The 14,339-nt window shown below is 48.5% G+C and overlaps 1 protein-coding gene across 2 annotated transcripts in view; it reads left to right on the top strand.

Moving 5' to 3' along the window:
* Positions 1–996: 996 nt before the first annotated feature.
* Positions 997–14,339, top strand: part of LOC110517683 (neuromedin-K receptor) — a 36,360-nt gene continuing 23,017 nt past the window's right edge. The window contains exons 1-4 of one of the 2 annotated variants that reach the window (XM_036958421.2): positions 997–1,799; positions 3,687–3,875; positions 5,354–5,504; positions 5,589–5,708. In XM_036958421.2, coding sequence (XP_036814316.2) covers positions 1,423–1,799; positions 3,687–3,875; positions 5,354–5,504; positions 5,589–5,708 — 837 coding nt within the window. In that variant the 5' untranslated portion in view covers positions 997–1,422. The remainder of the gene's footprint in view (positions 1,800–3,686; positions 3,876–5,353; positions 5,505–5,588; positions 5,709–14,339) is intronic. The other variant, XR_016490406.1, reaches the window with a different exon arrangement.

Below are 14,339 nucleotides of genomic sequence, written 5' to 3' on the forward strand. Positions count from 1 at the left end.
GTTTTTCAATAACTCACAGTACCAAAACAATAAAGATGGTGTCAATTCAGCTACCCAAAACATCAACTGCATATTCCAAAAAGCAGCATCGAAAGCAAATTTGAGAAAACCAAAGCAATGCAACATCAGAAGCAAAAATCGAAATGTTTCTGACAAATGGTTTGATAATGAATGTAAAACAATTAGAAAACACCTAAGACAAATGTCAAACAAAAAACATAAGCAGCAAAACAACCCAGAGCTACGATATGAATACTTTGAAACTCTGAAACAGTATAAACAAACACTGAAATGCAAGAAATTGAATTATACCAACAAGACACTTGATGAAATTGAAAACGCAATTGACCAAAATCAGTTCTGGGACATGTGGAACAATTTAAGCACATCAAAGCCACAAGAATTAGCCATACAAGATGTAGGAATTTGGAAAACTTACTTTGATAATCTATACAAAAACATCCCACAAAAAGACTTACAACAGAACCAATTAGAAATTAAAGAAAAATTGAACATCCTTGAATCAGTCATTAAAAACAACCAAAATCCATTAGATTACCCAATAACCCAACAAGAACTAAATGAAAAGCTAAAATCTATTAAATCAAAAAAGGCTTGTGGTGTAGACAACATCAGAAATGAAATGCTGAAGAACAGCACACCTGAGTTGCAAAATGCTGTGCTTAAATTGTTCAACATGGTTTTAACTTCTGGCTGCTTCCCTAATGTCTGGAACCAGGGGCTCATCTCCCCTATCCACAAAAGTGGAGACAAATCAGACCCCAATAATTACAGGGGAATTTGCATCAACAGTAACTTGGGAAAGATTTTCTGTAGCATTTTGAATTCAAGAATTCAAACCTTTCTTCAAGAAAAAAATGTAATAAGTAAATGTCAAATTGGCTTTCTCCCTAACCATCGCACTACTGAGAAAGACACAGACAGAGAGAGAGAGAGAGATACACAGAGAGAGAGAGAGAGAGAGAGAGAGAGAGAGAGAGAAAGAAAGACACAGACAGAGAGAGAGAGACAGAGAGAGAGAAAGACACAGACAGAGAGCGAGAGAGAGAGAGAGAGCGAGAGAGAGAGAGAGAGAGAGAGACAGAGTCAGAGAGTCAGAGAGTCAGAGAGTCAGAGAGTCAGAGAGTCAGAGACAGAGACAGAGAGAGAGAGAGAGAGAGAGAGAGAGAGACAGAGAGAGAGACAGAGAGAGAGAGACAGAGAGAGATGTCACTGAAGTGAAAATAAGACGCCAGTCGCTGTTTATTTTAAGGCCACTTCATCTCCCAGGAGACCAGACAGTTAACAGCCCTATGAAGACATTCCCTTACAAGCTGTAAACTGGGTGGATCTGTTCTTCTCCATCAGATAAGACCGCTCTACTACTAACGATAGCTACCAGTAACCTCTCTCTCCATCATTATGAGCGAGCCTAGTAACGTCTCCAACATCCCAGTCGGTGGCTGGAACATCACTAACCAGTTTGTCCAGCCGGTTTGGCTGCTCGCTCTCTGGACGGTAGCCTACAGTCTCGTGCTGTTTGTCTCGGTGAGCGGGAACGTCATCGTTATCTGGATCATCCTTGCTCACAAACAGATGCGGACAGTGACAAACTACTTCCTGTTGAACCTGGCTCTCGCGGACACTTCCATGGCGGCCTTCAACTCATTCGTGAACTTCGTTTACGCTGCGCACGGGGACTGGTACTTCGGGCTCGTCTACTGCAAGTTCCACAACTTCCTTCCTGTGACAGCGGTGTTCGCCAGCATCTACTCCATGGTGGCCATCGCCGTGGACCGGTGAGAAAGGTTCTGTTGTTGTTGTACCTCACATAGGTTCTGTTGTTGTTGTACCTCACATAGAGAGATCATGAACAGGCATCTCCTAATAAAGCAGTTGAATCACTTAACGTTCCAGCGGATTAAACTTCCCTCCGTAAGGAGACCTTTATGGAATGTAGCTCAGACGACATTTACATTTAGAAACGTTTATTATGAAACATGTTTACTGTTTACTGCTCTATGATGTGCCCATTGAATATCCACAAGGTCACAGTCGTTGGTGGTATTTGATTAAAGTTTATTGAAAAAGTATGGATTTCAGCAAAACAACGAAAAGGCAACTACAGAGGACAAACACGGGTAGATAGGTGGGCGTTTCATCATTTACATTTTTTGAAGTATTGACCTTGGGGCGAATCGATGTGACATCGTTGTAGTCTGAGCTAGATTCCACAAAGCCTGGTGTCTGCTCCTCTCCGTTGGTGGAAACATCAATGGAGTTCAGTTCGTCTACAGGATGTCAGAATATCATCAAGCACAGCCTGCGTGTGATAAGACCACCGAGCTTGACATCAACCCCAGACCCCGAGGCAGGCGTTGATGTCTGAAAATAGGATGCCGATGACAATTCCTCCAAGGCATCATGTCTGCCACTCTAGTGTGTCAACAGAAGGGGTCAGACCTAAAGGGGAGATCAGCTGCAAAGAGGTCAAGATTCAGAGAATGGAGAGAGAGAGAGAGACAGAGAGAGGGAGAGAGAGGGAGGGATGGAGGGAGAGAGATGGAAATAGGACAGAGGGGGTAGATAGATGGAGAGAGAGATGGAGGGGGTAGAGAGATGGAGAGAGAGATGGAGGGGGTAGAGAGATGGAGAGAGAGATGGAGGGTGTAGAGAGATGGAGAGAGGGATGGAGGGGGTAGAGAGATGGAGAGAGAGATGGAGGGGGTAGAGAGATGGAGGGGGTAGAGACATGGAGAAAGAGATGGAGGGGGTAGAGAGATGGAGAGAGAGATGGAGGGGGTAGAGAGATGGAGGGGGTAGAGACATGGAGAGATAGATGGAGGGGGTAGAGAGATGGAGGGGGTATAGAGATGGAGAGAGAGATGTAGGGGTAGAGACATGGAGAGAGAGATGGAGGGGGTAGAGAGATGGAGAGAGAAGGAGGGGGTAGAGACATGGAGAGAGAGATGGAGGGGGTAGAGAGATGGAGGGGTAGAGAGATGGAAGGGGTAGAGAGATGAAGGGGGTAGAGAGATGGAGGGGTAGAGAGATGGAGGGGGTAGAGAGATGGAGAGGGAGAGAGATGGAGGGGGTAGAGAGATGGAGGGGGTAGAGAGATGGAGGGGGTAGAGAGATGGAGAGGGTAGAGAGATGGAGAGGGTAGAGACATGGAGAGGTGGAGGGGGTATAGAGATGGAGGGGATAGAGAGATGGAGAGGGAGAGAGATGGAGGGGTAGAGAGATGGAGGGGGTATAGAGATGGAGGGGGTATAGAGATGGAGGGGGTATAGAGATGGAGGGGGTAGAGAGATGGAGAGGGTAGAGAGATGGAGGGGGTAGAGAGATGGAGAGGGTAGAGAGATGGAGGGGGTAGAGAGATGGAGGGGGTAGAGAGATGGAGAGATGGAGGGGGTAGAGAGATGGAGAGGGTAGAGAGATGGAGAGATGGAGGGGGTATAGAGATGGAGGGGGTAGAGAGATGGAGGGGGTGTAGAGATGGAGGGGGTAGAGAGATGGAGAGAGTAGAGAGATGGAGAGGGTAGAGAGATTGAGGGGGTATAGAGATGGAGGGGGTAGAGAGATGGAGGGGGTAGAGAGATGGAGGGGGTATTAGGACCTGTACCCTGAGTTCACCACTGACCTCTAACCCCTGACCTCTCCTTATGTCACCTCCTGTTACCTAGGTACATGGCCATCATCCACCCACTCAAGCCGCGCCTCTCGGCAACGGTAACGAGGTCTGTGATAGGCTGTATTTGGGGTATGGCCGTGGTACTAGCGTTCCCGCTGTGTTACTACTCAACCACCAGAAAGATTGGACAGAGAACACTGTGTTACGTCTACTGGCCCCGCACTGCACAGGACTCATTCATGTTAGTACCGCACTGCACAGGACTCATTCATGTTAGTACCTCACTGCACAGGACTCATTCATGTTAGTACCTCACTGCACAGGACTCATTCATGTTAGTACCTCACTGCACAGGACTCATTCATGTTAGTACCTCACTGCACAGGACTCATTCATGTTAGTACCTCACTGCACAGGACTCATTCATGTTAGTACCTCACTGCACAGGACTCATTGATGTTAGTACCTCACTGCACAGGACTCATTCATGTTAGTACCTCACTGCACAGGACTCATTCATGTTAGTACCTCACTGCACAGGACTCATTCATGTTAGTACCTCACTGCACAGGACTCATTCATGTTAGTACCTCACTGCACAGGACTCATTCATGTTAGTACCTCACTGCACAGGACTCATTGATGTTAGTACCTCACTGCACAGGACTCATTCATGTTAGTACCTCACTGCACAGGACTCATTCATGTTAGTACCTCACTGCACAGGACTCATTCATGTTAGTACCTCACTGCACAGGACTCATTCATGTTAGTACCTCACTGCACAGGACTCATTCATGTTAGTACCTCACTGCACAGGACTCATTGATGTTAGTACCTCACTGCACAGGACTCATTGATGTTAGTACCTCACTGCACAGGACTCATTCATGTTAGTACCGCACTGCACAGGACTCATTCATGTTAGTACCTCACTGCACAGGACTCATTCATGTTAGTACCTCACTGCACAGGACTCATTCATGTTAGTACCTCACTGCACAGGACTCATTCATGTTAGTACCTCACTGCACAGGACTCATTGATGTTAGTACCGCACTGCACAGGACTCATTGATGTTAGTACCTCACTGCACAGGACTCATTCATGTTAGTACCTCACTGCACAGGACTCATTCATGTTAGTACCTCACTGCACAGGACTCATTCATGTTAGTACCTCACTGCACAGGACTCATTCATGTTAGTACCTCACTGCACAGGACTCATTCATGTTAGTACCGCACTGCACAGGACTCATTGATGTTAGTACCACACTGCACAGGACTCATTCATGTTAGTACCTCACTGCACAGGACTCATTCATGTTAGTACCTCACTGCACAGGACTCATTCATGTTAGTACCTCACTGCACAGGACTCATTCATGTTAGTACCTCACTGCACAGGACTCATTCATGTTAGTACCTCACTGCACAGGACTCATTCATGTGTCTAAATACTTATAGCTTCCTTCATTAATTTATTCATTTGTCTCTCTCCCTCTCTCCCTGTCTCTCTCTCCCTCTCCTTTTCTCCCTCTCTCTCTTTCTCTCTCCCTCTCCCCTGTCTTTCTCCCTCTCCCCCTCCCCCTCTCTCTCTCTCTCTCTCTCTCCCTCTCCCCCTCTCTCTCTCTCCCTCTCCCCCTCTCTCTCTCTCCCTCTGTCTACTTGTCTGTCTTTCTATCTCTCTGTAACTCTCCCTCTGTCTCTCTTTCCAGGTATCATATAATAGTAGCAGTGTTGGTGTATGTGCTGCCTCTAGTGGTGATGGCTGGTACCTACAGTCTGGTGGGTAGGACACTTTGGGGCGGAGAGATACCTGGTGACTCTAAAGATAACTACCATCTACAGATACAAGCCAAGAGGAAGGTACACGGACATAGCCGGACAAAGCTACGCACACACACGGATGGAGACACACACATCGTCTTTATTCGTTTTCCTGTTGTCTAGGTGGTGAAGATGATGATGATTGTGGTGGTAACTTTTGCAGTCTGCTGGCTCCCCTACCACCTCTACTTCATGATAACAGGACTCAACAGACAACTGAACAGAGTCAAGTCTATACAACAGGTCAGTCTGTCTGTCTGTAACAGCGCGTATTATGGAAATGTCAATGATTATTGTTATTGTACCTGTTGGAGACACTTGACTCATTTGAGCTGTCAGATGGACAGACGTTTGTCCATCCGTGTGTCCGTCCAACAGGCTGTTCAACAGAGTCAGGTCAACAGACTGTTCAACAGAGTCAGGTCCAACAGACTGTTCAACAGAGTCAGGTCCAACAGGCTGTTCAACAGAGTCAGGTCCAACAGACTGTTCAACAGAGTCAGGTCAACAGGCTGTTCAACAGAGCCAGGTCCAACAGACTGTTCAACAGAGTCAGGTCCAACAGACTGTTCAACAGAGTCAGGTCCAACAGGCTGTTCAACAGAGTCAGGTCCAACAGACTGTTCAACAGAGTCAGGTCCAACAGACTGTTCAACAGAGTCAGGTCCAACAGACTGTTCAACAGAGTCAGGTCAACAGACTGTTCAACAGAGTCAGGTCCAACAGACTGTTCAACGGAGTCAGGTCCAACAGACTGTTCAACAGAGTCAGGTCCAACAGGCTGTTCAACAGTCAAGTCCAACAGACTGTTCAACAGAGTCAGGTCCAACAGACTGTTCAACAGAGTCAGGTCAGGTCCAGCAGACTGTTCAACAGAGTCAGGTCCAACAGGCTGTTCAACAGAGTCAGGTCAGGTCCAGCAGACTGTTCAACAGAGTCAGGTCAACAGGCTGTTCAACAGAGTCAGGTCCAACAGACTGTTCAACAGAGTCAGGTCCAACAGGCTGTTCAACAGAGTCAGGTCCAACAGGCTGTTCAACAGAGTCAGGTCAGGTCCAGCAGACTGTTCAACAGAGTCAGGTCAACAGGCTGTTCAACAGAGTCAGGTCCAACAGGCTGTTCAACAGAGTCAGGTCCAACAGACTGTTCAACAGAGTCAGGTCCAACAGGCTGTTCAACAGAGTCAGGTCAGGTCCAGCAGACTGTTCAACAGAGTCAGGTCAACAGGCTGTTCAACAGAGTCAGGTCCAACAGACTGTTCAACAGAGTCAGGTCCAACAGGCTGTTCAACAGAGTCAGGTCCAACAGGCTGTTCAACAGAGTCAGGTCAGGTCCAGCAGACTGTTCAACAGAGTCAGGTCAACAGGCTGTTCAACAGAGTCAGGTCCAACAGACTGTTCAACAGAGTCAGGTCCAACAGACTGTTCAACAGAGTCAGGTCCAACAGACTGTTCAACAGAGTCAGGTCCAACAGACTGTTCAACAGAGTCAGGTCCAACAGACTGTTCAACGGAGTCAGGTCCAACAGACTGTTCAACAGAGTCAGGTCCAACAGGCTGTTCAACAGAGTCAGGTCCAACAGGCTGTTCAACAGTCAAGTCCAACAGACTGTTCAACAGAGTCAGGTCCAACAGACTGTTCAACAGAGTCAGGTCAGGTCCAGCAGACTGTTCAACAGAGTCAGGTCAACAGGCTGTTCAACAGAGTCAGGTCCAACAGACTGTTCAACAGAGTCAGGTCCAACAGACTGTTCAACAGAGTCAGGTCCAACAGACTGTTCAACAGAGTCAGGTCCAACAGGCTGTTCAACAGAGTCAGGTCCAACAGGCTGTTCAACAGAGTCAGGTCCAACAGGCTGTTCAACAGAGTCAGGTCCAACAGACTGTTCAACAGAGTCAGGTCCAACAGACTGTTCAACAGAGTCAGGTCCAACAGACTGTTCAACAGAGTCAGGTCCAACAGGCTGTTCAACAGAGTCAGGTCCAACAGGCTGTTCAACAGAGTCAGGTCAGGTCCAGCAGACTGTTCAACAGAGTCAGGTCAACAGGCTGTTCAACAGAGTCAGGTCAACAGGCTGTTCAACAGAGTCAGGTCCAACAGACTGTTCAACAGAGTCAGGTCCAACAGACTGTTCAACAGAGTCAGGTCCAACAGGCTGTTCAACAGAGTCAGGTCCAACAGGCTGTTCAACAGAGTCAGGTCCAACAGACTGTTCAACAGAGTCAGGTCCAACAGGCTGTTCAACAGAGTCAGGTCAGGTCCAGCAGACTGTTCAACAGAGTCAGGTCAACAGGCTGTTCAACAGAGCCAGGTCCAACAGACTGTTCAACAGAGTCAGGTCCAACAGGCTGTTCAACAGAGTCAGGTCCAACAGGCTGTTCAACAGAGTCAGGTCCAACAGACTGTTCAACAGAGTCGGGTCCAACAGACTGTTCAACAGAGTCAGGTCCAACAGACTGTTCAACAGAGTCAGGTCCAACAGACTCTTCAACAGAGTCAGGTCAGGTCCAGCAGACTGTTCAACAGAGTCAGGTCAACAGGCTGTTCAACAGAGTCAGGTCCAACAGACTGTTCAACAGAGTCAGGTCCAACAGACTGTTCAACAGAGTCAGGTCCAACAGACTGTTCAACAGAGTCAGGTCCAACAGACTGTTCAACAGAGTCAGGTCCAACAGACTGTTCAACGGAGTCAGGTCCAACAGACTGTTCAACAGAGTCAGGTCCAACAGGCTGTTCAACAGAGTCAGGTCCAACAGGCTGTTCAACAGTCAAGTCCAACAGACTGTTCAACAGAGTCAGGTCCAACAGACTGTTCAACAGAGTCAGGTCAGGTCCAGCAGACTGTTCAACAGAGTCAGGTCAACAGGCTGTTCAACAGAGTCAGGTCCAACAGACTGTTCAACAGAGTCAGGTCCAACAGACTGTTCAACAGAGTCAGGTCCAACAGACTGTTCAACAGAGTCAGGTCCAACAGGCTGTTCAACAGAGTCAGGTCCAACAGGCTGTTCAACAGAGTCAGGTCCAACAGGCTGTTCAACAGAGTCAGGTCCAACAGACTGTTCAACAGAGTCAGGTCCAACAGACTGTTCAACAGAGTCAGGTCCAACAGACTGTTCAACAGAGTCAGGTCCAACAGGCTGTTCAACAGAGTCAGGTCCAACAGGCTGTTCAACAGAGTCAGGTCAGGTCCAGCAGACTGTTCAACAGAGTCAGGTCAACAGGCTGTTCAACAGAGTCAGGTCAACAGGCTGTTCAACAGAGTCAGGTCCAACAGACTGTTCAACAGAGTCAGGTCCAACAGACTGTTCAACAGAGTCAGGTCCAACAGGCTGTTCAACAGAGTCAGGTCCAACAGGCTGTTCAACAGAGTCAGGTCCAACAGACTGTTCAACAGAGTCAGGTCCAACAGGCTGTTCAACAGAGTCAGGTCAGGTCCAGCAGACTGTTCAACAGAGTCAGGTCAACAGGCTGTTCAACAGATCCAGGTCCAACAGACTGTTCAACAGAGTCAGGTCCAACAGGCTGTTCAACAGAGTCAGGTCCAACAGACTGTTCAACAGAGTCAGGTCCAACAGACTGTTCAACAGAGTCAGGTCCAACAGACTGTTCAACAGAGTCAGGTCCAACAGACTGTTCAACAGAGTCAGGTCAACAGACTGTTCAACAGAGTCAGGTCCAACAGACTGTTCAACAGAGTCAGGTCCAAGAGACTGTTCAACGGAGTCAGGTCCAACAGACTGTTCAACAGAGTCAGGTCCAACAGGCTGTTCAACAGAGTCAGGTCCAACAGGCTGTTCAACAGTCAAGTCCAACAGACTGTTCAACAGAGTCAGGTCCAACAGACTGTTCAACAGAGTCAGGTCAGGTCCAGCAGACTGTTCAACAGAGTCAGGTCAACAGGCTGTTCAACAGAGTCAGGTCCAACAGACTGTTCAACAGAGTCAGGTCCAACAGACTGTTCAACAGAGTCAGGTCCAACAGACTGTTCAACAGAGTCAGGTCCAACAGGCTGTTCAACAGAGTCAGGTCCAACAGGCTGTTCAACAGAGTCAGGTCCAACAGACTGTTCAACAGAGTCAGGTCCAACAGACTGTTCAACAGAGTCAGGTCCAACAGACTGTTCAACAGAGTCAGGTCCAACAGGCTGTTCAACAGAGTCAGGTCAGGTCCAGCAGACTGTTCAACAGAGTCAGGTCAACAGGCTGTTCAACAGAGTCAGGTCCAACAGACTGTTCAACAGAGTCAGGTCCAACAGACTGTTCAACAGAGTCAGGTCAACAGACTGTTCAACAGAGTCAGGTCCAACAGGCAGTTCAACAGAGTCATGTCCAACAGACTGTTCAACAGAGTCATGTCCAACAGACTGTTCAACAGAGTCAGGTCCAACAGCCTGTTCAACAGAGTCAGGTCCAACAGACTGTTCAACAGAGTCAGGTCCAACAGGATGTTCAACAGAGTCAGATCCAACAGGCTGTTCAACAGAGTCAGGTCCAACAGATTGTTCAACAGAGTCAGGTCCAACAGACTGTTCAACAGAGTCAGGTCCAACAGACTGTTCAACAGAGTCAGGTCAACAGACTGTTCAACAGAGTCAGGTCAACAGACTGTTCAACAGAGTCAGGTCCAACAGCCTGTTCAACCGAGTCAGGTCCAACAGCCTGTTCAACAGAGTCAGGTCCAACAGCCTGTTCAACAGAGTCAGGTCCAACAGACTGTTCAACAGAGTCAGGTCCAACAGGCTGTTCAACAGAGTCAGGTCCAACAGGCTGTTCAACAGAGTCAGGTCCAACAGGCTGTTCAACAGAGTCAGGTCCAACAGGCTGTTCAACAGAGTCAGATCCAACAGGCTGTTCAACAGAGTCAGGTCCAACAGATTGTTCAACAGAGTCAGGTCCAACAGACTGTTCAACAGAGTCAGGTCCAACAGGCTGTTCAACAGAGTCAGGTCCAACAGACTGTTCAACAGAGTCAGGTCCAACAGACTGTTCAACAGAGTCAGGTCCAACAGACTGTTCAACAGAGTCAGGTCAACAGACTGTTCAACAGAGTCAGGTCCAACAGACTGTTCAACAGAGTCAGGTCCAACAGACTGTTCAACGGAGTCAGGTCCAACAGACTGTTCAACAGAGTCAGGTCCAACAGGCTGTTCAACAGAGTCAGGTCCAACAGGCTGTTCAATAGTCAAGTCCAACAGACTGTTCAACAGAGTCAGGTCCAACAGACTGTTCAACAGAGTCAGGTCAGGTCCAGCAGACTGTTCAACAGAGTCAGGTCCAACAGGCTGTTCAACAGAGTCAGGTCAGGTCCAGCAGACTGTTCAACAGAGTCAGGTCAACAGGCTGTTCAACAGAGTCAGGTCCAACAGACTGTTCAACAGAGTCAGGTCCAACAGGCTGTTCAACAGAGTCAGGTCCAACAGGCTGTTCAACAGAGTCAGGTCAGGTCCAGCAGACTGTTCAACAGAGTCAGGTCAACAGGCTGTTCAACAGAGTCAGGTCCAACAGACTGTTCAACAGAGTCAGGTCCAACAGGCTGTTCAACAGAGTCAGGTCCAACAGACTGTTCAACAGAGTCAGGTCCAACAGGCTGTTCAACAGAGTCAGGTCAGGTCCAGCAGACTGTTCAACAGAGTCAGGTCAACAGGCTGTTCAACAGAGTCAGGTCCAACAGACTGTTCAACAGAGTCAGGTCCAACAGGTTGTTCAACAGAGTCAGGTCCAACAGGCTGTTCAACAGAGTCAGGTCAGGTCCAGCAGACTGTTCAACAGAGTCAGGTCAACAGGCTGTTCAACAGAGTCAGGTCCAGCAGACTGTTCAACAGAGTCAGGTCCAACAGACTGTTCAACAGAGTCAGGTCCAACAGACTGTTCAACAGAGTCAGGTCCAACAGACTGTTCAACAGAGTCAGGTCCAACAGACTGTTCAACGGAGTCAGGTCCAACAGACTGTTCAACAGAGTCAGGTCCAACAGGCTGTTCAACAGAGTCAGGTCCAACAGGCTGTTCAACAGTCAAGTCCAACAGACTGTTCAACAGAGTCAGGTCCAACAGACTGTTCAACAGAGTCAGGTCAGGTCCAGCAGACTGTTCAACAGAGTCAGGTCAACAGGCTGTTCAACAGAGTCAGGTCCAACAGACTGTTCAACAGAGTCAGGTCCAACAGACTGTTCAACAGAGTCAGGTCCAACAGACTGTTCAACAGAGTCAGGTCCAACAGGCTGTTCAACAGAGTCAGGTCCAACAGGCTGTTCAACAGAGTCAGGTCCAACAGGCTGTTCAACAGAGTCAGGTCCAACAGACTGTTCAACAGAGTCAGGTCCAACAGACTGTTCAACAGAGTCAGGTCCAACAGACTGTTCAACAGAGTCAGGTCCAACAGGCTGTTCAACAGAGTCAGGTCCAACAGGCTGTTCAACAGAGTCAGGTCAGGTCCAGCAGACTGTTCAACAGAGTCAGGTCAACAGGCTGTTCAACAGAGTCAGGTCAACAGGCTGTTCAACAGAGTCAGGTCCAACAGACTGTTCAACAGAGTCAGGTCCAACAGACTGTTCAACAGAGTCAGGTCCAACAGGCTGTTCAACAGAGTCAGGTCCAACAGGCTGTTCAACAGAGTCAGGTCCAACAGACTGTTCAACAGAGTCAGGTCCAACAGGCTGTTCAACAGAGTCAGGTCAGGTCCAGCAGACTGTTCAACAGAGTCAGGTCAACAGGCTGTTCAACAGAGCCAGGTCCAACAGACTGTTCAACAGAGTCAGGTCCAACAGGCTGTTCAACAGAGTCAGGTCCAACAGACTGTTCAACAGAGTCGGGTCCAACAGACTGTTCAACAGAGTCAGGTCCAACAGACTGTTCAACAGAGTCAGGTCCAACAGACTGTTCAACAGAGTCAGGTCAGGTCCAGCAGACTGTTCAACAGAGTCAGGTCAACAGGCTGTTCAACAGAGTCAGGTCCAACAGACTGTTCAACAGAGTCAGGTCCAACAGACTGTTCAACAGAGTCAGGTCCAACAGACTGTTCAACAGAGTCAGGTCCAACAGACTGTTCAACAGAGTCAGGTCCAACAGACTGTTCAACGGAGTCAGGTCCAACAGACTGTTCAACAGAGTCAGGTCCAACAGGCTGTTCAACAGAGTCAGGTCCAACAGGCTGTTCAACAGTCAAGTCCAACAGACTGTTCAACAGAGTCAGGTCCAACAGACTGTTCAACAGAGTCAGGTCAGGTCCAGCAGACTGTTCAACAGAGTCAGGTCAACAGGCTGTTCAACAGAGTCAGGTCCAACAGACTGTTCAACAGAGTCAGGTCCAACAGACTGTTCAACAGAGTCAGGTCCAACAGACTGTTCAACAGAGTCAGGTCCAACAGGCTGTTCAACAGAGTCAGGTCCAACAGGCTGTTCAACAGAGTCAGGTCCAACAGGCTGTTCAACAGAGTCAGGTCCAACAGACTGTTCAACAGAGTCAGGTCCAACAGACTGTTCAACAGAGTCAGGTCCAACAGACTGTTCAACAGAGTCAGGTCCAACAGGCTGTTCAACAGAGTCAGGTCCAACAGGCTGTTCAACAGAGTCAGGTCAGGTCCAGCAGACTGTTCAACAGAGTCAGGTCAACAGGCTGTTCAACAGAGTCAGGTCAACAGGCTGTTCAACAGAGTCAGGTCCAACAGACTGTTCAACAGAGTCAGGTCCAACAGACTGTTCAACAGAGTCAGGTCCAACAGGCTGTTCAACAGAGTCAGGTCCAACAGGCTGTTCAACAGAGTCAGGTCCAACAGACTGTTCAACAGAGTCAGGTCCAACAGGCTGTTCAACAGAGTCAGGTCAGGTCCAGCAGACTGTTCAACAGAGTCAGGTCAACAGGCTGTTCAACAGAGTCAGGTCAACAGGCTGTTCAACAGAGTCAGGTCCAACAGACTGTTCAACAGAGTCAGGTCCAACAGACTGTTCAACAGAGTCAGGTCCAACAGGCTGTTCAACAGAGTCAGGTCCAACAGACTGTTCAACAGAGTCAGGTCCAACAGGATGTTCAACAGAGTCAGATCCAACAGGCTGTTCAACAGAGTCAGGTCCAACAGATTGTTCAACAGAGTCAGGTCCAACAGACTGTTCAACAGAGTCAGGTCCAACAGACTGTTCAACAGAGTCAGGTCAACAGACTGTTCAACAGAGTCAGGTCAACAGACTGTTCAACAGAGTCAGATCCAACAGCCTGTTCAACCGAGTCAGGTCCAACAGCCTGTTCAACAGAGTCAGGTCCAACAGCCTGTTCAACAGAGTCAGGTCCAACAGACTGTTCAACAGAGTCAGGTCCAACAGGCTGTTCAACAGAGTCAGGTCCAACAGGCTGTTCAACAGAGTCAGGTCCAACAGGCTGTTCAACAGAGTCAGGTCCAACAGGCTGTTCAACAGAGTCAGATCCAACAGGCTGTTCAACAGAGTCAGGTCCAACAGATTGTTCAACAGAGTCAGGTCCAACAGACTGTTCAACAGAGTCAGGTCCAACAGGCTGTTCAACAGAGTCAGGTCCAACAGACTGTTCAACAGAGTCAGGTCCAACAGACTGTTCAACAGAGTCAGGTCCAACAGACTGTTCAACAGAGTCAGGTCAACAGACTGTTCAACAGAGTCAGGTCCAACAGACTGTTCAACAGAGTCAGGTCCAACAGACTGTTCAACGGAGTCAGGTCCAACAGACTGTTCAACAGAGTCAGGTCCAACAGGCTGTTCAACAGAGTCAGGTCCAACAGGCTGTTCAATAGTCAAGTCCAACAGACTGTTCAACAGAGTCAGGTCCAACAGACTGTTCAACAGAGTCAGGTCAGGTCCAGCAGACTGTTCAACAGAGTCAGGTCCAACAGGCTGTTCAACAGAGTCAGGT

The sequence above is a fragment of the Oncorhynchus mykiss genome, chromosome 21 (genome assembly GCF_057628025.1).
Source record: "Oncorhynchus mykiss isolate SJ-2025 chromosome 21, ASM5762802v1, whole genome shotgun sequence".
Taxonomy (NCBI): domain Eukaryota; kingdom Metazoa; phylum Chordata; class Actinopteri; order Salmoniformes; family Salmonidae; genus Oncorhynchus; species Oncorhynchus mykiss.